The sequence below is a fragment of the Dermacentor albipictus genome, chromosome 5 (genome assembly GCF_038994185.2).
Source record: "Dermacentor albipictus isolate Rhodes 1998 colony chromosome 5, USDA_Dalb.pri_finalv2, whole genome shotgun sequence".
Classification (NCBI taxonomy): Eukaryota; Metazoa; Arthropoda; class Arachnida; order Ixodida; family Ixodidae; genus Dermacentor; species Dermacentor albipictus.
In genome coordinates this window covers 22,132,231-22,154,860 of record NC_091825.1, presented here as the reverse complement: position 1 = coordinate 22,154,860, position 22,630 = coordinate 22,132,231, and the positions used below count along the sequence as shown (strand labels likewise).

General features: G+C 46.2%; 1 protein-coding gene across 3 annotated transcripts in view; it reads right to left on the bottom strand.

The window, feature by feature from the left end:
• Positions 1–14,092: 14,092 nt before the first annotated feature.
• LOC135898238 (juvenile hormone acid O-methyltransferase-like) overlaps positions 14,093–22,630 on the bottom strand; it is a 205,497-nt gene continuing 196,959 nt past the window's right edge. For all 3 annotated transcript variants that reach the window (XM_070538318.1, XM_070538317.1, XM_065427086.1), the window contains 2 exons: positions 15,763–15,928; positions 14,093–14,361 (listed from right to left, as the gene is read on the bottom strand). In XM_070538318.1, coding sequence (XP_070394419.1) covers positions 14,186–14,361; positions 15,763–15,928 — 342 coding nt within the window. In that variant the 3' untranslated portion in view covers positions 14,093–14,185. The remainder of the gene's footprint in view (positions 14,362–15,762; positions 15,929–22,630) is intronic.

The window sequence follows — 22,630 nt, the reverse complement described above, 5'->3', positions numbered from 1 at the left end:
CGTAAGCCTCCAGGTTTCTGTCCCGTAGGTAAGTACTGGTAAGAGACAGCTGTTATACACTGTTCTCTTGAGGGATAATGACAACCTGCTGTTCATGATCTGAGAATACCGGCCAAACGCCGCCCAGCCCATTTTTATTCTTCTGATTATTTCAGTCTCATGATCCGGATCCGTGGTCACTGCTTGCCCTAAGTAGATATATTCCCTCACCACACCCAGCGCCTCGCTACCTATCGTAAACTGCTCTTCTATTCCGACACTGTTAACCATTACTTTACTTTTCTGCAGATTAATTTTAGCCTCCTCAGACCCGAGAAGAAAGTTCGGTTAGAAAGCGTTTATTTCATACATGATGTTTCCAGTTGTAACCCCCAGAACACAAATTAACAGCAATTTCAGTCATAGCGATCTCGAGCTGTGGGATAATGCATGTCCCCCTACAGGGACATCTGGGTCTCTATATATATATTGGCTGCGCATTGGGACAGCACTCAGAGAAGGAAGAAACTGCAAAACTTTATTGATATTTAGAAATGAGTAGTAAAATGCAACTGTGAAGTCAGGCGTGAAAATTGTAGAAGCACTTTCTCCCAAATTCAATGCAGAGGTAGACATTGCACTGGGCGCATCGGTGGCGTGTTTTCACCCCGCAACCTGCGTTGCGGCATCTTTGTCCGCGTGCGAGATCATCTTTGAGTGGTAGGTGAAGAGCCCCTTGTTTTCGAAATTTTTGCGAGGGAAGAGCATTTGGTCGCTTTCTGGGTTGGATGTCCATTTCGTCTTCATTGGAATGTACTTGTTCCGTGTTTCCACAAATCAGCGCCTCCGCAACATACATCTTGAAATCAAGGTAGTCCAAGATATTCTTCCTCGGCACCCCATGGCATTTTTGTCCGCTCTGCACTGAAGCCATCCGTTGAGGCAAGCAAGGTCTGATATGTGCAAAATGGTACGAAGCGTACACCGATTCGTTCGGCTTCTCTTCGCGTACAGAGCTAGCATTCTGTCAGCTAGGTCGACTCCTCCCATTTTGTCATTGTAATTTTTGATAAACAAGATTACTGACTTATATTTTAGCTTCCGGACGTGTACTGAAAAGATCTTAGTACACGAAACCAATCAAGAACTGTCAGCACTGAGACCCAGCGTCCCTCTACAGGGACATTTCATTGAGTGCGAAGCGCGGGCCAGAAAACAATGTATTTTCGCAAGGAACACCACTTAAAATGTTCTCTCAACCATAACACTTCTAAAAACATAGCATAAGGCTTCCATAAGGTGTGTATTCAATGATGAAAATGTTCTTAAGTCGCCTTCGTGAGTAAAACGTGCTCGTGCAGATTGCAGCCATGTTGTCTTCCCGACGAAGCAAACTCTCCCCGCTCTTCACAGATGGCGCTACAATGCTTGTCCTCCGACAGGGACACCAGTTCTCTGTTCTATAAAAGCTCAGTCTTAAGTCAGAACCTGAGAACCAATGTCCCCGTACAGGGACGTGGGGTCCGAAGAGGTTAGACCCAACCCTCTGCTTTGCCCCTCCAGGTCAGTGAGCATGCATTTGAATTAGTCCCCTGATTTACAAGGCAATATCATCAGCGAATTGCAAGTTACAAAGGTATTCTCCATTAACTCTTATCCCCAATACTTCCCAATCCAGGTCTTTGAATACCCCCTGTACACACGCTTTGACTAGCATTGGAGAAATCGTATCTCCCTGCCTGACGACTTTCTTTATTGGGATTTTATTGCTTTCTTTATGGAGAACTACGGTGGCTGTACAGCCGCTATAGATATCTTTCAGTATTTTTACATACGGCTCGTCTACACCATGATTCCGTAATGGCGCTATGACTACTGAGGTTTCGACTGAATCAAACGCTTTCTCGTATTCAATGAAAGCAATATATAAGGGTTGGTTATATTCCGCACATTTCTCTATCACCTGACTGATGAGTGAGTGAGTGAGTGAAGAAACATTTATTGTAGGTCCGGCGAGGACGCGAACTCGTCGCGCACCCGGCTAGTCCCACGTCGGGACCGGCAGGTCTAGCCCACCGGCCCGGTCGCGGGCACGCCGGACAGCCAGGATTTGCTGTTCCAGAGCGGGGCTACGCAGAAGCGAGTCCCACTCCTCCTTGATGAACTTAGGGTATGTCGACCCGCACTCCCACAGCATGTGCGCTAGAGTAGAGGTCTGCCCGCAGGAGGGGCAGGCGTCGTCGCGATACACGTCCGGGTAAGCCTCGTGGAGAACGGACAGACACGGATACGTACTAGTCTGCAGAAGCCTAAGAGAAACGGCTTGCGCCCTACTCAACCTGGGGTGAGGGGGCGGAAAGACCCTTCTAGACATGTAGAAGAATTTAATAATCTCGTTATGAGTAGCGGGAGCATCCCTGTGGCCGTAGGGAGGAGGGGAGTCGGTGCTTCTTGCAGAGGAAGCGCGGTCGGTGAGGTCACGCGCAGCCTCGTGAGCAGACTCATTCAGGTTCTGGGGAGCACCCTCGACCGACCCTACGTGAGCTGGAAACCAGTGGATTGAATGATGCGTGAGAGCATATCGATTCGAGTTGCTAAGAAGACGAGCAGCTTGCTTGGCGATGCAACCCTTCTGAAAAGCCCTAACTGCCGTTTTGGAATCGCTATATATCTCGGACCCACGACCGTCCAGCAGGGCGAGGGCGATGGCGGCTTGCTCGGCGACTCCGGGGTCTGAAGTGCGAATGGAGGCGCAATTAGAAATCTTGCCGCTGGAGTCGACCACAACGATGGCAAAGGTCTTCCCATCGCTGTACTCCGCGGCGTCGACGAAGCTTGCTCTAATGTCTCGTTGCTTTATCTGTTTGAGGATGGCTGCTGCTCTGGCCTTGCGTCTGCCCTCGTTATGGACGGGATGGACGTTTCGGGGCACAGGGGCCACTTCGAACTTGTCTCGAATGCACCTAGGGATAGGGGTGCTGACCATCGGGAATCCCGCAGGGTGGTAACCCAACTCTTCGAGGATGTGTTTACCTGCCGCTGTGGTGCTCAGGCAAGTGAATGAAGGCAAACCTGACTGATAGTGTGAATAATGTCTATTGTTGAGTAGCCTTTGCAGAATCCTGCCTGGTCCTTTGGTTCACAGAAGTTTAAGGTGTTCCTGGTTCTATTTGCGATTACCTTAGTAAATACTTTGTTGGATACAGACAGTAAGCTGATCGGTCTGTAATTTTTCAAGTCCTTGGAGTCCCCTTTCTTGTGGATTAGGATTATAATAGCGTTCTTCCAAGATTCCGGTACGCTCGATGTCATGAGGCATTGCGTATACAGGGTGGCCAGTTTCTCTAAAACAATTGGCCCACCATCCTTCAACAAATCTGCTGTTACCTGATCCTCCCCAGCTGCCTTCTCCCTTTGCATAGCTCCCAAGGCTTCCTTTACTTCTTCCGGCATTACTTGTGGGATTTCAAATTCCTCTAGACTATTCTCTTTTTCATTATCGTCGTGGGTGCCACTGGTACTGTATAAATCTCTATAGAACTCCTCAGCCATATTAGAAATGATATTGCCGGCTTTGTCTCTCAATGCATACATCTGATTCTTGCCAATTCCTAGTTTCTTCTTCACTGCTTTTAGGCTTCCTCCGTTCCTGAGAGCATGTTCAATTCTATGCATTTTATATTTCCTTATGTCAGCTGTCTTACGCTTGTTGATTAACTTCGAAAGTTCTGCCAGTTCTATTCTAGCAGTAGGGTTAGAGGCTTTCATACATTGGCGTCTCTTGATCAGATCTTTCGTTTCCTGCGATAGCTTACTGGTATACTGTCTAATGGAGTTACCACCGACTTCTATTGCATACTCCTTAATGATGCCCGTAAGCCTGTGGTTCATTGTTTCAACACTAAGGTCATCTTGCTGAGTTAAAGCCGAAGGCCTGTTCTGTAGCTTGATCCAGAATTCCTCTATTTTCCCTTGTACCGCTAACTCATAGAGCGGCTTCTTGTGTACCATATGCTTCCGTTCCCTCCTCAAGTCTAGGCTAATTCGAGTTCTTACCATCCTATCGTCACTGCAGCGCAACTTGCCGAGCACGTCCACATCTTGTATGATGCCAGGGCTAGTGCAGAGTATAAGGTCTATTTCATTTCTAGTCTCACCATTCAGGCTCCTCCATGCCCACTTTCGGCTATCCTGCTTGCGGAAGAAGGTATTCATTATCCGCATATTATTCTGTACTGTAAACTCTACTAATAACTCTCCCCTGCTATTCCTAGAGCCTTTGCCATATTCCCCCACTGACTTGTCTTCAGCCTGTTTCTTGCCCACCCTGGCATTGAAGTCGCCCATCAGTATAGTGTATTTTGTTTTGACTTTACTAATTGCCAATTCCACGTTTTCATAGAAGCTTTAAAATTCCTGGTCAGCATGACTGGATGTAGGGGCGTAGAACTGTACGACCTTCAATTTGTACCTCTTATTATGTTTCACAACAAGACGTGCCACCCTCTCGTCAATGCTATAGAATTCCTGTATCTTGCCAGCTATATCCTTCTTAATCAGGAATCGGGCTCCTAGTTCACGTCTCTCCGCTAAGACCCGGTAGCATAGGACGTGCCCGCTTTTAGCACTCTTTATGCTTCATTTGTCCTCCTAACTTGACTGAGCCCTATTATATCCCCTTTGCTGCCCTCTAATTCGTCCAATAGCACTGCTAGATTCGCCTCACTAGATAACGTTCTAGCGTTAAACGTTGCCAGGTTCAGATACCAATGGCGGCCTGTCCGGATCCAGGGATTCTTAGCACCCTCTGCTGCTTCGCAGGTATGACCGCAGCGGTGGTCAGTTGCTTCGCAGCTGCTGGAGACTGAGGCATAGTGTAATATAGTAAACGTAAATAGTAAACACTCCCGTAGGCGCCTGCGGCCGACCTTGAGCGACTTTGGCTCTCAGCGCACCTAGCGGAATCGGCTAAACGCGTCTGCCTCGAAAATGGTCGCCACACGCCGCCCAATCTCGGAGGCCATATTTCAGTTTCGCCGTCATCATCAACAACAACCGGTTTTGTGTCCACTGCAGGATGAAGGCCTCTCCCTGCGATCTCCAATGACCCCTGTCCTGTGCCAACCGATTCCAACTAGCGCCCGCGAATTTCATAATTTCATCGCTCCACCTAGCCTCAGAAGGCTAGGTGGGGCCTAGCTTGAAACCTTGATTGCGTTTTCCTTCTCTTGGTGTCCATTCTGTAACTCTAATGGTCCAATGGTTACCTGACCTGTAGTCTCATTCATTCCTTTTTGTGACCCATACCCTCGCTTTATTCGAGTGGTTTCATGCAGGCGCTTGTGCCGTTGCTTATATGTTGCGACGATGAGCACGCAAATGTGTATCAGTTTCTGTTACCTTTATTTAAATTTTTATTTGAAGTTTGAAGCTGTAATATAGCGCAACAAGCATGCCAACTGTTGAGAAAGTAGAACCTTATCTCTTGTGATATTGTACGTTTAGTAACTCATGGCAAAAGGAGTGTCGAACTAAATGTGTAATGTTCCTTAAATATAAATCAACTTTCTACACAGCCAACAACGCGAAAATAGCAGGCAATAAATTATTGCTGCAAGATTGTAAGAGGCAGTCACATGAACACTAGAAGAAACTGGGAAATGCAAGTGCTATGGGTGTCACACGGTACACTTTTAATCGCTATCAAGCCCGATCAGATTTGAATTTCTCGGTCTCTATTGGTTCTTGCCAATCCCAGTCGAGGATTTAGATCCGGATCGGGCTTGATCGCGATCGAAAGTGCTGGTGTGACACCGGCATAATGGAGAATAGTCAGAAATTCATAGCGTGATGGCAATAACTTCACACAAGCAAAACACGTACAATACGTGTTTGAACTGAAAAATGAAAACGAAAAAAACTGCACGGACACGCCAGCAACTGATTTGCTCAAAATGGAATTGTTTTGGAAGGAAGAAATTTGAAGCTTTTTCGTGTACTCTGCGAAGGTGGGTGAATTAAGGTAGCAAAATCATGTGAATGGTTGCGTGCCAAAATAAAATCGATACAAAATAATTGGGTACGCACCAATATTCTCACCTCGAATGTGTAAGCCAGTGCATCCGTCATTAAACAGCTGTAATTATGCGCTTTATTTTGGGGTCTTCACCTGCTGTCCTCGAAGCCTTGCAATCGTCTTCTGATATTTCGATATTTGCCGTTGAATATGCATGATGTCATTTGAGTGTAGATTGTATCTTTAGGTAATAGTGGAGATTCCTGAAATACGCAGAATGACAGGCAGAAGGTCAGCAATACTAGAGGCTTCCGAGCTATTGGATGTAGACGCTGCGTTCCTTCGCATAAGCAATACTGGAGCCAGCAAAGCTTTATAATGGAGATGCTGCGTTCCTTCATGTAATGCGTATTTCTTCGGTTAAGGAAGCACTGTTATAAATGCTAAGAAACAAAGAACTTTCTACGGTAAGAACTTCATACACAATTAAAACATGAAAACACGTATCTGCAGCGCAATGCAAAACCGCTGACAACGCTCGAGCGCACGTAGCCGGCTACGTAGATTGAGAGAGAGCGCATTGCTGCCATACTGCAAATATTGCACTTGTACCGCTTCAGAAATAGCTATATTTCTTTTGCAAAAGTGGAGTACCATACTTTTTCAGTAGTCGCTGCACGTAACATAAAGCTCTATGTCCCGAAGGGCGTGTGTTCGTAGGCCGAATTTCTTGCCGAACCGTTTTATTTTATTTTCTAACTTCATCATTGCATCGAACGTTGCTCACAGCGCGCACGCTGCCGCTTCGCTGTTATCGCTAGGATCACCGCTCACTGCTGCGCATAAAAAAAAGAATGCGAAACAAAAATCAGCTGCTTAGGACTTCAAGGCCGCCGTCACTCGTTAAAATGGGTAACAATGACATAACGAAATACGAAGAGAATAAATCTTTAACAACGCGCAAAGGAACTTCCTGTGGCCTTACCATAACACAGCGACGCAGAAGTAATGTCAGACGCTGGCAGCAGAACCTAACACGACTCCTTATTGTGTCAATTTTACAGAAAGAGCCTGGCGACGGAGGCCTGACTAGGCTTCGCACGTATTGGGTCGTGCCGCCTGTCAAGCTGCTAGCCGCAGCCACAGCCACAGCCACATTTTTCTTGGTGTGCTGTGCCACCTAGCGGAATCGGCATAGCTCGACAGCTCGGCCACGAATGGCTCGAGCGTCCATTCTTGTCGTTTACTGTGTTACTCTATGGTGCCTGGACCGGCGTGGGCAGTTTTCTCAGTTTCGTGGTCCACGATGCGTGTGTGCGTGTGCTCCGCGAAGTTTCACCCGTTTCACCACTTGCACCGCTCGTGCATCGTGCAGTGGTGCACGAATACCCCAAAAACAAGCCCCGCGAGGTTCTCCCGGGTGCCTAAAGGCAAAAGTTGAGGGCGCAGACCCAAGGACATCAGACAGCGCATGTACACGAACACGGCACTGCGCATGTGTGTGCTCCAAGAGTCTCCGGACGTCGTAGAGCTTTGATTGTGCTGCCCTTTCCTCTTACTGTGAGAAATAGATGGTGCCTCGTCATTGTCACCTGGTGTTTTCCTGTGCCAAGACTCATTCTGCACCTTCGGTAACTCGCCCAGCTTACCATTCCGCTCTCAATGCTTTTTCTGCGTGTCATCGTTCTACAAACGTACTAACAGCTGAAAAATTACGGTTCGTGTTTATGTATTATACCAGTAATTGCTTATAGCAAAACCGCGCAAACAACCTTCATGTCTAGGCAGGATACACTTCTTTTCTCTTGAAAGCATGAGCCCTGCAAGGGTCCTATATGCAGAGTTTTACAGTTCGTGTTTTTTACACAAAGGAGTGCCCTGTAGGTATGACGTAGTTGCCTGAAGTGACATAATAAACGAGTTTTGGCCAAAACTACACACAAGAAAGGAGACAACGCGGTCGCTTTTTTGTTTACATGGTTTTGGCATGAAACTCGTTTAATACGCCGGATAACCAACTAGCCCAGGAGTTCACTCTCCTTAAGTGACGTAATTTTACGGCTAAGCATTGGATTCGTGGTGAAAGGAAAGTCGTGTTGTTGATTTATTTCACCTGGTCTTTGATTAATCAATAGACATTTCTGCGAATGTTTTCCATGCGCTGCTGCAAAAACTCTCAACCTTCTGCTCCCTCTTGCCACCGTTACTCAAGCTGTGGCCAAGTGCAAAATAGTGTGATAATGTGTATTTCCGTGTTTAGTAGTAGAATGTTACTTTTGTTCCGCCATGTCTTTTTCATTTTGTTCAGTTGCAATAAAGATTTCATGCATTTCGTATACTTTTGTAGAGGTATATAATAAGTTCTTGTTTTTTTTGGTATGGCTGTCAATCAATCTTAGATTATTCACTTCACCATGGTGGTCTTGGTGGTCCGTGACTAAATCGAACTTAGTTGCACCCTTACTATTTATAAAGCTTTGGTCAGTTCTTTACTCGAGTACAGTTCTTCAAACTGGGAGCCTCGCCTTTCCACACTTGTAAAAGCACTTGAAGCCTTTCAGAGTCGTTGAGCTCGGTTCGTTGTTCCTTATTACTGTCGCACCGCCAGTATTACGTTATTAAATGTTTCTCTAGAACTCCCTAACTTTTTTATCTGAAACAAGCTGGTCCGCCGTTGCCTCTTTCACAAAATCTTCTTAACGAATCATGAACTGAAACGCCCATTTTCTCGCCACCCTCTTACCTTTCATCCCGCGTAAACCATAAATTCGAAGTTCAAGTGCCGTTCTGCCCAATTAACCTGGATTTCCACTCCTACAGGGGCGAAGACGTCAGCAGAATGGAATCACCTCCCTGATAGAGTGTATAAGCAAGACTGAACGAGGACATAGAAACATATACACAAAGATAGCGCTGCCGGACGAGGCACAGCAAGTACTCAAATTGGGGCCGAACTTCACGACCCAGCCAAAGAAGTCTTCGTCAATCTTTTGGCAATGGTACGACAAGTATGAAAGCGAGTCCCTGAAGCCGAGTCGTAAAAGTGTGTATCAGAGGGAATGGATGGGCTAACGCGGTCCCGTCCCCCTAGCGAAAGGTTCTGCTTGGATAAGAGTGTTAACTTCATGAAAGACAACGCGCTCACACTTATCCCTGCGGATAAGGAAGGTGCTTTCGTGGTGATGACCAGGGCGATGTATAATTCAAAAGTTCGTGAAGCCAGTTCATCAACTTTCAGGGTCCACAAGGACATACCACTTAAGAAAGTACAAAACGAAGCAAAGAAGCTGTGCAAACGCTTCAAACCAGATGGCGTATCCCGCGCTATCGAAAAAAGCACAAAGGGGTATTTTCATTTGTTTTTCTCAGCAAAAACGCACAAGCTAGAATGTCCCCTCCAAGTAATTGTGTCAGAAAATGCAACCTGCCAGAAACATGTAGCGACGTTTTTATAAAAGCGCTTAAAGCTCTTGCCCTTCGACGACCCATTTTTGGTAACAAGGTATGAAGAAGTGGTGGAATTCTCTTAACGACTGGCAAGACAGGAACCTTTCCACTTTTTCTTTTGACTTAATGTACCTGCAGTGTTCTATCCCGCAGAATGACGTGATGAAATGTGAAGCTGACTGCATTGACAAGCTTGGAGTGGTTGGATTTCAAAACGCTTCTGTTTTGACTTGCGACAGGTTTTTAGAACTTCGTTTTTATTTTAACTTGACTTACGCGACATAGGAGGGCGAATGTTGTCAAACAAAAAGATGGCATATGCATTGATTCATGTATTGTTTCCTGCTTAAGTAACCTATATCTAGCTAATCGTGACCAGGTTCATGATGAACGCCTAAAAAATAACACTGATGTCGTGACAGTGTTCAGATTTGTTGACGATGTTTTATTAATTTTGAATAACGAACCGGACAATTTTAACTCGTTGGTTTCAAAAACCGTAACCTCGTTCACTGAAGTATTGTCCCTTTGTCGTTGACACATGAAGTCCCCATAGGCAATTTCATAAGGTTTTTTGACTTGGGATTGTACTTTTCCCCACAAAAGGACTGCTTCAGTTATCAGCCGAGAGGCAATAAGTGAGTCCCACCATTTCATTCCACTCACTGAAAACTCGTAAAACGCGCCGCAGTAGTAACACCGTGTTTCAGTAATTCTTGGATGAAGTCATGAAACCACAAAATGGAAGCCAGTTTCAGAGAGAGCAGGCTAAGCGCCTGGCAGATTCTGGTTATCCGATGCGTATGCTCACCTCTGTCGCGGAGGGCTTGAGCAGGAAGTGTAAAAACACATAGAATGGAAGTAGTGCCAATGCTAGAAGAAAGAAAGTTTCTGTGGTACCTTACATTCATTGCATTTTACATAATCTCAGTAGAATAACGGCAAATTCGCGGGTGGACGTGATTTTCTCTGCCCCTGAGGGTACACAGAAGCTATGCAAACAGGCTAATTCAGAGAGTAACAAAAGGCAAGCATGTTCTACTCAACATCGCGAACAATTTGTAACCTGCACTCATAACGTTGTCTATGCCATTCCACTACCGTACGGAAGAACGCATATTGGTCAAACCGGCAGATGCGCCAATGAGAGACTAAAAGAGCATCGATATAGCGTCACTAAGGTAACCTCGGCTCATTTGGGTATTTATTGCCGAGATTGTTCCTGCAAACCTATGTTTGAAAGTACTTCCATATATTATTGCGCTCATAGCAGCATGAGAAGGTACATTGTAGATGCCTACGAAATTGCAAGATTAGAGGAAAGGTGCGTGAGCAAGCCATCCGTGTCGCTATCTGAAAAGGAGATATGATTCCTTGGTTTATCTTTGTCACTAGTTTTCACTATGCCTTGCACACGTGTACAGTTCATCGACATGCACCACAGAATTTTTTTTTATTTTTTTGCTGTCACGCTTCTTTCCGCTCGTATGGTATATATTTATCGATGCGTGCGAAAATAAAATCTATAGTTGAAAGTAGCGCTCTCTCTCTGTATCTCTTTCTTTCTACGTCCTCGTTCAGTCGAGCTTATACACTCTATCATGGAAGCAAACCAACTAGACTGTAAACGTGTTTTAGCCAAGGAATCACCTCCTACCTGTATCTACAGCAACCCGGAGCATGCATCATTGAGGACTGCTATTTTACACTTGTAATGACGCTACACCCTATTACACTGCAACAGAATTGATAATATTTAAATAAACAAATACATATAGTAAGCGCCCAGATGATGGCTACACATCCCTTTTTTGTCAGTGTAATTCGTCTCAGCTTTCGTAAGCGTACGACTTCAGCAAGACACGAAATATTCAGGAAACTGTAGCGTTCCCCTTCACTACGCGTGATTTATTTTTCGCTATGCCCCTGTCTCTCTACCGCGTTTTTTCAAAGAAAAACAACCAATCGCGGTATGACTCTTGTAATGAGTTAGTGTAGGGCATCATATTACGGAGTAGATGATGTTGGCGAGTGATAACACGAGTTGTCGGAGGAGGAAAAAAGGAAAACCAATAAGGGGTTGGCACGAAAACAGGTGCAAAGGCATAGGGCAGAGAGAAGGGACTCAGACGCTGGGAGAAGAGATCTCTCGAAGACGGGGGGGCTCGAAGGCCGCTGGTGTCGAGGTTGATTTCGTTTGGGTCCATACTCGAAACCACGCTCCTCGACAAAACCAGGACAACCCGGATGTCCTTGGAGATATCCGCTGAACGTAAGGCTCGGCTATTCCTTGTGCACCTGCTGCTGTTGCGGTTTGGGCTCGCTGTTCTGATCCTGAGCCACCGAGTGGAGAGCACAGGTCGCCTGGAGGCAACCAGAGGCCTGGAGCGACGCTAGTAAGCGGCGCCTGGCCAGTACCGCGAGCCAAGAGACCAGTAATGGCGCCGCCTAGGTGTAGCGGTCACACTTGGACGGGCTTGGACTCCGACTGCATTGGACTTGGGCCTTGAACTCTGACGTCCGGGGTTGGCTCTGTCTCGGGTCCGCATCCCTCGTGTGCCTCTGCCACCTATGCCGCTACTGCCGTCAATGCAAGTGTGATTGCAGTCAACGCACCGCCACCTAAGTAACTGAGGCTTACGCTGATTGAGTGCTTTCCTTGTTTTCAACCGACAGTGACTAGAACTTCTTGCATGGACTAACGCGGCTAACTGCCCTCATGTGTTTGTGTACTTCGCGTGTGTTCTTTGGTATTTGCTTTCTCTTGTAATGAACATTATGTTTGTTTTGGGAAAATGGGCCTTTGCCTTTCCCGAACTTAGACTCTACATCCGTTTAACAACTCGCAGCCGACGAGCCTGTCATCACACGGTCCATGCGATCGTCTACGACGTGGTTGTGATGACGTCGCTTCCGACACACAAACGTGCGCTCGCGATTGAAACAAGCAACTATTCGATTTACAGGAACACGTTGGTACAGCTGGTATTGTTTCGCGTAACACCAAACATTGCTGTATGGGTATGTACCAGCAAAAGGCTTCCCTTAACATAGATTCTCACAGTGCGTAGGATCTTAGCAATTTTTTCTTCTAGGCCCTGCTGAGAATAGGATGTGCATTCGCGGGAAAGAAAATGGCAAGATGATAGGTATTTGGTGTGACTCGTTTCCACGGACCGCATGCCGTTGAAGTGACCGCGTCTTGCAGGAACGGTTGCAGTAATAGTAGCCAGTCTGAGAAATATGGGAGTATTTTCCAAGTAAGTACTCAGTTTGTCTATTCTGATTTGCATTTCGAAGTCTCGCCACTTCTATCACTTGAATGCGGCGCAAACAACTCTTATTGAGCATTCCTATCAATGTGCTCTTCTCTTACTATGTGGTGCTAAGTGCTTTTCATCTACTCAAAAAAAAAGGTTGAGAGCACTAGTTATTTGATGTTGTTTTTCTGGCACAAGCCTAACGATCTCCAAAAATATCACAGGCAATTATAATACTCACTAATATAAAATTTGAGCGCAGCTGTATACGTGTTTTTCTTTTTCGATATATTGGCTGGCGCAGGCACTATATGGTGCGGCACGTTGCAAACGCAGCGAAGACTTGCAAAAGAAGTAACACTCAAGCACAACGATAGCGGCGAGCAGAGTCAGAGATCGTTAAAACTGTGATCAACGGGTGGATGTGTAGGCTTTTATGCATGAGTCGCCGAAAGTTCGAGTGTAAGCGCTGGTGCCGCGTGGCTCCCAGAAAGCAGTGGACCATTCGCATCGTGCCTACAATCAGATTACAAATATTATGGCGCCATCTCGTAGGTTCGTGCGGCACTTTGCTTTCCTTCTCATTCTTTCGCCATACTCTCCTCCTCCGGTTTCCGCCTCGTGCTTTTACTGTAGCCCCCTCTTTCACTTTCCTCCTCGCGTTCTTCTTTCATCTCCCGCTGCACTCTGTGTTAGCTTTCCACTTTCGCTGTACCCGTTCGCTCGGGTACTACGGACAACGCCTAAGCACGCCGCAGGAACGGGCGCCGCGGAGCTACGCTTCAGAAAAGAACGGTTGTCAGAAATATTGTAGGAACACATTTCCTCGTTTACTGTTTCTAAGCATGCTTGTTTGTGTGTTGCACTTAATTAGGCGCATATTTTCAGCACGCTCACTGTTCTGAAACCTCGTGTTTCTGAGACGCAATGACCACTTAGTATGTGTTATCGCTTCTTCATCAAGATTTTGTTCGATGGCTGGAACGGAAGTTGCAGCCTTGATGATTCCACCGCTAAAGAGGGTGTTTCGCGGCGGGCTGTTTCTGAAGACCACACACAAGCCTACACACTGCCGATAAGAATGCATGCCAATCTCTGCCTATCAAAATGCAACGGGAGCGCCCAACAAAGCACGCACCAGCACTTGCAAAACAAATCGTCGACGAGAGTGTGAATGTGGGCATAAATCACACCCTTATGGTGCAATTTATATAACTGACACCCTAAGGCTGTGAGTTATAGACACATTTACAGCCTTTTTCACTTTTAAGGGAGCAAATTATTTTACAGTGTAGGCACAGTAGCGCCACCTGGCCGGCCGTGTCGTGTCGAGCGGGGTAATCCGGACACAAAAAATAAATAGCGCTATTTATTCTTTGATGTACGTGCCCATTGCTGCGAATATTACTCGTCACTGTGAAGAAAATTAGGCGAAGCACAGCCACCTAAAAGCTGCGATGATAGCACGCACCAGATGCGTTGTCTACATAGGAGCTGGATGCTTCTGCGAGTACGCAACGAGGACATCATAATTGAGGCTGATGCCGCCGGTGTTGGAGTTGGACGCATCTTTTAGTGCGTATCTCCAAGTCTTCCAAAAAGCGGCGCGTTTTTCCTCCGGCACCCTGGCGTCCAGTTTGAAGAACGGCACGTGTGCATCTGCGTAAAAAACACCTGTATTCAACGTATGTACTCACCGTAATCGGCGGGGCACTAAATTCTAGGAGACGTGTAGTATTTGCGGATACAATTCTCTTATCCTTTGGAAAATTAAGACAGCCTGTACGACACCTGGCATTATACTAAATGAGCGGTTAGCAATAAGTAAAATATCCGGTGCACTGTACCGCACAAATATGCCGCTATAAGGGATACTTACGCGCACTGATGGCGGTGTTTAGGCAATAAACCTTATTGAGGCAAGACGTAGAGCAAGGTTTGCTCAGACAGACTACGAATGCAACATCCATTGTCAATATTTACATTTAGTGGACTGTTTCAAAGTCCGTGATGATCTCATTGCTATTCTTCCGACAACTACTGGCAAGTGCCGGAGAGCAATTTCCTAAAGAACCTTCTCAATGAGCAAAAGTTCTATTTTGGAGAGTGGAGAACGTTCATTGTAAAACAAACAAAAGCAATTAAGAGACAAGACACGTAAGAGAGAAAAAATACACTGAAGTCAAATGGGATTTTATTAGGGGAGTGAAGTATTTTGTAAAAAAATATAAACTCTACAACTATAAAGGGCTGTTATGCTGCAAAATATTAGGTGCACATTTTAAAGTATGTTCTTTCAATTTATTTCGAAATATCCATTCCAGACTATGCTGCTCTTGGCGTGGACCTGAAATGCTTTACCTAGTCCTTGTGTGCTTTTGTGAAACTTTTAAATACGGCAACATTAGTAAACACGGTACAGATGGGGCTCAATAGCTGAAGCCCTGTGAAATGTGCTATGTGCTCTTCTCCAGTATCCCCATTGGATATTCCAAGCTGCAGTTCTGGCTTTGCTAAAATATAGTTCTGGATAGGATAATGACAGCTGCCATAGTTACAGTCACCAGACAAGTACAGGCAATGCCTCAAGCGTGATTATATCGCTTTGCTACTGCGGCAATTTCTGCAGGAAGAGAACTTACAAGTCTTTTTTAAAATTCATATTTAGGACATATTGCAAGGTCCTAAGAAATACGACAGCTGCAGCGTAAAACTGACTAATACCAGCAAGCTCTTTGTTGCATCACCAATTGTGACAATAAATCTCAATTCCATAATTGAGCATGCTTGCTGATATTTGCCCCGTTCGTGATCATAGCCACAATACCACAGCCACAAATGTAAAACACCGCGGAAATGTAGTCGATTTCTGTGCTTGTCGCAAAAGAAGTGCGCCGGATTCGTAGAATTTGTGGTATTTAAAGAAAGTTGCCTACCTTGAACAATTTATTTGCCTGTATTGGTCATTTTTTGGGTACTAGTATTTCAGAAGCGCCGGAAATATTTCCAAAGACACGAGTGCTGTAATTAAGATATCTGCATCCCCACTCGCGCACTCACCGAGGCAGACGTCCGCGGTTGGAAACGTGCAGGGGCTGCAGTAAGTACGGCAGGTGACCAATTCGAGACCTGCCGCCGTGACGGCGCTCTTCTCCAGGGCAGCCAGCTTCTCTTCGTCGACCGGTTCGTCGAAGCAGTAGCGCCCAGCGAACATCGAGCTCAGGTCCTGTTCCCGTTGGAATAAGATAGTACGGTGACCACTATTGCCTATTATTCTGTTATTCGGGCTTGTCTAAAGCAACAATGAGCTCGGGCTCCCTGAATACAACTCATTAGTTCTTTCGTGCTATTCCTGGCCAATTAGTACAAATACGCAGGCGGATGTTAAACATCGAGGTGACAGACTGGTCGGCCAGTGTTCACTCAGTATATTCACGATTTTTTGTCTCTTGTGTAATATGTGTTGTCCTTCTAACAAATAAGTACCGCATAACAGTTAATAACAATATTAGCTGTTATTAGCTAATAATCATGTATGGAACAACAGCTAACCGCGCGACCACTGATATAACAGAAATAGGCTAGCGAAATGAGTAACATTTTAAATCACCCGCTGAAAATATTGTGTGACAATTTCAGTTTGAAGGGCTAATTATTTTTTTTTCATTCGCGTATTTTTCTCTAAGAGCACGAGTGGCATATCTTGCGGTTGCTTATAAGCTGATGGTCGTTATGATGATGTTAAGGTGCCTCTGCTCGTAAACATTGGCAGTTCGCATTGATATACCTGTTATGTTTTTTTCAGGGATCGTGAACAGTTGATTGCTACACATGTGCTTTCAATGACTATTCGAGCTTTCACGCAAGTTAATTCATTTCTTTTGCACAATTTTTAACTTGGCGATATTCCTAACACGTTTCACTCCTCTTCGTGAAAGCTGTAAAAAGAATGAGCACATCACGTTCTTTCCGCGTTCTTGCTTTCATCTTTTTTAATTATGCGTTACTATTTTCTGCACAGTGTTAATTATCTCTGCTCCTCCACCTGTCCTTCGTCTGTCTTTTTTGGTCCCACTGTTACCTGTAGCATGTAAAGTGGAAAGCAATCAAAATGTCAATTGCTATACTGAACTTTTATTCTCGTACGCATTGGTAATGCAGTTTTTGAGGGGTAGATACAGGCAGGTTTCTCAATTCTCATGGAACGGCGTCTAGGCGTTTCTTTGACGGTATCATCTTACATCGATATGCCAAGAAATTATGCGCTAAAACCAGTGTAAGGTTTAATTTCCGTAATTTGCATTAGCGTAGCATATTTAGGAAACAAAAATCAAAAGCATTGGTTGAACTATGTGTAGCCCTACTTATATGCACTCATTCGCAAAAACTCTGCTTTCTTTTGGGTAAATGCACATTAAAAAATCTGTTTGTTCCGCATAACTCTGTGCCAGTATTTTGGACATGCCGTTTGCGAAAGCAGCTTTACCGTTAGTGTTCCTTCGTCTGACCGAGCACATATTTTTCTAAAACTCGTCCACTAGTACTATAACCAATAGCGCTATAAATGAGAAGGTGATTAGCGTTTGCAGTGAGTCATACAATGATCCCCTGAGTCAATACATTGAAAGTATATGCCTACGTTTGCAAAACAAGATTACCAGTGAAAACACCCAAAATTCCCGATCGCTTATTAGCGCCTGGTGCTTACACGAAGAAACCTCTCGAAGCACAGCCTAGGAAACTCTTTGGGATTTGTCTTAAAACAACAATCGCTATCGATCTTGCGCGCATTTACTTTCTTCAACACCGCGCAACAGCTAATTCCAGGTCACGAGCGGTGTGCGCGTTACAAACGTGACACGGACTTCTTTGCAGGAGAGCGTCGAGTGTGAACAAAGGAAGCACAAGCTAGGCAGATCACGGTTATTATTGTGGCACAAGGTAAGCCCTCAAGTGCAGAAACTTTTTGGGAGTGTACTATGATATTGCTAAAAAATGCTAAATTCATCACGCAAATTTGTGTCTACTACAAATACAAACTTGGTCTATTAGTCTTTGCCACGACTCGTGGTGCATGTGGCTTTGTCGTGGTCATGGTTTTAGAGCTTTTTGTCCGCTTATGCTTAAAGCAGGGTAATTTTCTACAGCTAATCTATAAATCAATGAAAATATTTCAACAGAAATCTTTGCGCATGACCACGAGAAATGCCTGCGGGCAGCCACTACGCCCGTTGTAGGGTACAGTAAATAGTTGGGTAACGGAGGCGAGCTATGTTCTTTTTTTTGCACTTAAAATCAAACTTCGAAACAATAGTTTTTTTTTCCTACAAAAGCAATGCTTCTTGTTTTCTCTGGAAGCAAAATTTATTTCGAAACAAGTATAATAAAAATGGAACATGTACCAGCCGAGTTCTTGCGTTCACCTCAAAAGTGGTGAACATAAAGCGCGATCTCCACGTATTATTATACATTCATAAAATAAATGAAATACACAGGTAATCTATTCTCATAGACTTGTCGAACCATTGAATGTGTGCGCTTCATCGTGCACTCAGTGCGTTGGGCAGCGAATATCAAAGTAAATGGTCGTTGTTACTCGATAGCGGATGCTGTGGATAACGGACACTGTCTAATCGTTGGTGCTCGCACAAGTTCTACAATGTACAACACTACTCACATCAAGCATGCAATCTAATTACAACAGGTTTGGCGACAACACAGACAACAAATTGAATCGAACAGAATAAACGAGAATGTTCACATTGATATAGGTCTGGCCTGCACCGACAAATGTCGTATTACATTTGTTAGGCGATGGAAAGCGGTCACCTGCAAAAGATAAACAAGAACATGTGGGATATGTTCGGTCCCCATTTCAGAGCTATCACGTGTAAATCAAACGCTTTCTCATTTAACGCGTTTCAGTCAAAACCTCAGCAGTAATGCAGACATTACGGAATCAGGGTGTAGATGAGTAGTATGCAAAAATACTGAAAATATCTATAGCGGCTCCACAGCCACCCTAGTCCTCCATAAAGAAAGCAACAAAATACCAATAAAGACGAGTGTCAGGCAAGGAGATACGAACTCTCCAATGCTATTCACAGCGTGTTTACAGGAGGTATTCGTAGACCTGGACTGGGAAGAATTGGGGATAAGAGTTAATGGAGAATACCTTAGTAACTTGGGATTCGCTGATGTTATTTCCTTGCTTAGTAACTCATGGGACCAATTGCAATGCATGCTAATTGACCTGGACAGGGTGGGTCTAAAAATTATTCTGCATAAAACTAAAGTAATGTTTAACAGTCTCGGAAGACAACAGCAGTTTACGATATGTAGCGACGTACTGGAATTGGTAAGGGAATACGTCTACTTATGCCAGGTAGTGACCATGAATCTGGATCATGGGACTGAAATAATCAGAACAATAACAATGGGCTGGCGTGCGTTGGGCCGGCATTCTCAGGTCATGAACAGCAGGTTTCTATTACCCTTCCAGAGAAAAGTGTATCACAGTGCTGTCTTACCAGTACTCACCTACGGGGCAGAAACCTGGAGGCTTACGAAAAGGGTTCTACTTAAACTGAGGACGACGCAATGAGCTATGGAAAGAAGAATGACGGGTGTAGCGTTAAGGGATAATAAATGAGCAGATTGTGTGAGGGAGCGAACGTGAGTTAATGACATCTTAGTTGAAATAAAGAAAAAGAAATGGGCATGGACCGGACATGTAATCCAAGGGAAGGGAAGCGTGGCAGGGGGCGGCAGAAAGTTAGGTGGGTGGATGAGATTAAGAAGTTTGCAGGGACAACATGGTCACAACTATCACATGAGCTGCGGGAGAGGCCTTTGCCTTGCAGTGGGCGTAGCCAGGTTGGTGGTAATGCCGTGTAAATCAGAAGGCTGACCAGGTGCCTCACTGGCTATCACGTTCATGACTTGGACGATTCCAATATCAGCCACGGTGGCCATAGTCCAATGCGGCTTTTTGCTTTTCTGCTATTCAGAGCATGGAACGCATCCGAGTGAGGTCAGTGCGCTAACACTGATAACCGCTACATTACTGCAGGTCCTTAAATACCAATGGGCTAGTCAAGCAATCAAGGCACGCATGAGCGTTGGAAGTAAGCAGATCACCTGCACGTTGCTTTGTTCACGTATCAATCACTCATAAATCAGTCAAATAACAATGCATGAAAGTCACAATGGTACGCAAAGTTGAATTGTTCACGCCATTGGTATGCAGAACGTATTTAGTGCAGGGATATTTATATTAACTGGTTTATTTATTTCAAAACACGCTCCATCCCATTAGACTACCTCTCTGAAAATTCATAGGACACCACTCTCATGGACAGAATATTGCCACATTTTATATGGTCGCCGCGACTATGTGCCAGGCCATGAAAACGACGCTGAAGTAGTGCGCGCGTAGGAAAACAGAAACGACAACGACTTCGCCTTCGCTGCTCTGATGAAGTGCTTTTATACGTCCTCTACACCGGCTTTGCCGCCTCCTACTAAGCCGTGACACCGGTGCAGGTGCTGGGTAGGATAGCTTCATGCTCGGCGCCCATTCGCGGAGCCATGCATCGAACGCGGAATCACTTTTGTTCGCCAAAACTCCTGCTCACCGGTACAGTCACCGCTTGCTAGGCCTGATGCCCAATTCCAACCCTTTGCACGACCCTGCAGGAACGCGACCATCTGCTTCCACCATGGCCACTGCAACTCCAACGGCGGTGACGCTGCAGAATCTTAAGATACCAGAAAGTTTCCATGGTGACGCTTTTGAAGGTGTCCAAGATTGGCTGGACCAGTCTGAGCGTGTCGCCAGTTATAATGACTAGGACTCCCAGCAAAAGCGCGCTAACCTCAATTTTGCTCTTTAAGATAGCGGTCGGACGTAGTTTGTGAGCGGGAGAGGAGTTCGAACACATGGGATGCCTTCCGCACCCAGCTGCTAGGCACATTCACTAGTAGCGACAAAAGAAAGAACGCACAGCGCCTTCTCGAATCCCATATTCAAAACCCAAGCGAGCGCGTTGGCATGTTTGCAGATGATACGGCCCGCCGTTTCCGCAAAGCGGGCCCTGAGATGGCCGAAATAAAGAAGTTGTGCTATCTCTCGTGCGGAGTGAAGGAGGAACTGTTTGCCGGACTCGTGAGAAATCCCCTGACGACAGTGGCCGAACTGCCGAGGAGGATACCGCTATCGAACGGGCACTACAGCAGCGGCACCACCAATATGATCACAAGAATTCACCGGTGAGCGCTTGAATTCTACCCGTGAGCTGCGGCACGTCTCTGCGTGAAGCCGTCCGAGAGCTTGTGCAAGAGGGCATCCGGCAGATCGGGATTGCTCCCATGGCACCAGCGGTGGCTTCTGTAGCTGATATCGTCCGGGAGGAAGTTCGACAGGCCTCTTCTTCGCCCGACTGGCAGGCGGGTGCCACGACGATTAACATACGCCGAAGCTGCTTGTCGTCCACCTCCCGCCAATTCGATGCTACTCGCACTGTCAACCACTACGACGCAGCCATCACTGCCACCCCTGACGCCCTATTTTCGACAGTCGCCGCCGACCCCATGGCTTTGTCGCATCGCCGACAGGCGATCACTGCGACTCGATCTTACAGTGAATTCCCGGCCGGCTACCTGCTTCGAAAGTCTGATTTCTGGCGCACCGCTGACCGCCGACCACTATGCTTTCATTGCGGCGAAGTAGCACATGTATACCGCGCGCGCCACTACCGCGCACCTGTCTATTCAAGATTTCGCAACGGCAATTACCCTCTGTTTCACGCTGCACGTACCTGCAACGACAATTCAACAAACCTCCAGCCGGAAGATTGAACGACGACTCGATCGCGTTCCCCTTCTCCGGCTCGTTACACCTCGCCGACTCATCGCGATTTTCCTGACACCTGTAGGGGCAGGTCCCGCAGCCCGCGCCGGGGAGACTAGAGGCAGCGACCTCCGGTGTGAGGTTGCCAACCGTCTAGCTTTCGACGAGCCCCCATCATCATCGATCGACGACCCTAAGACTCCGACGACCCCAACCACAACCCCTGTAACCGACGCTGTCAGTGCCGATCTTGTAGTTCGCACTCACTGCTACCAAGTGGCCGCTCTCGTAGATACCGATTCGCATTTTTCGATAGAGTCTAAAGCTGGCCGACAGACCGAGAAAAGTGAAGACGCCGGGGGCTGCGACGAACGTCAGAACTTCCGGCAGGCAGTTAATGACGCCGATTAGAAAATTCACAGCCAAAATAGTAATCACCCGTTCACCCTTCACCACCCTCATCATTTTCTTTGAATGCTGCAAGGAACATATATTGAGGAAGGATTTCTTGAGAGAGTGCGGTGCAGTGATTATTGTCCGCGACTCGTTGTTACATTTCCTACGAGCTCACATGACGTAGACCCCGCGGAACGCCAGCGATGCCGCTTACGTATGCCGACGATGATGTAACGCTTCCGCCGTGGAGCTGTTCCCGCGTGTCTGTAATCTGCGACAACTTGCGCACCAGGACTGGAGTAGCTGAACACATCGATGCACCGGTACTGAGTCAAAGCGATTCCATCGCCAGGGCCATAATTATTGTACTCGATGGACGTGCTGAACTCCTACTGATGAATTTTAGCAGGGAAGGTCGACACATCGGTAAAGGCACGGCTGCTGCTGACTTCGACGAATTTGCCTCAATACAACATTGCCTCTCAGTGCAGCACGCGGCGCCCACCATTCCTATTCCTGCAGGTGTGGTTACTGTCAGTCTCCCCTTATCTGCTGTCGAACGCAACATCTTTCTTGAGCTCAGCTATGACTTTAGGCGCTGCTTCTCATCTACGCCACGTTTTAGCCAGACGCTGGTCACCAAGCACCGTATTGTCACTGAAGCCGACGAGAGACCAATTC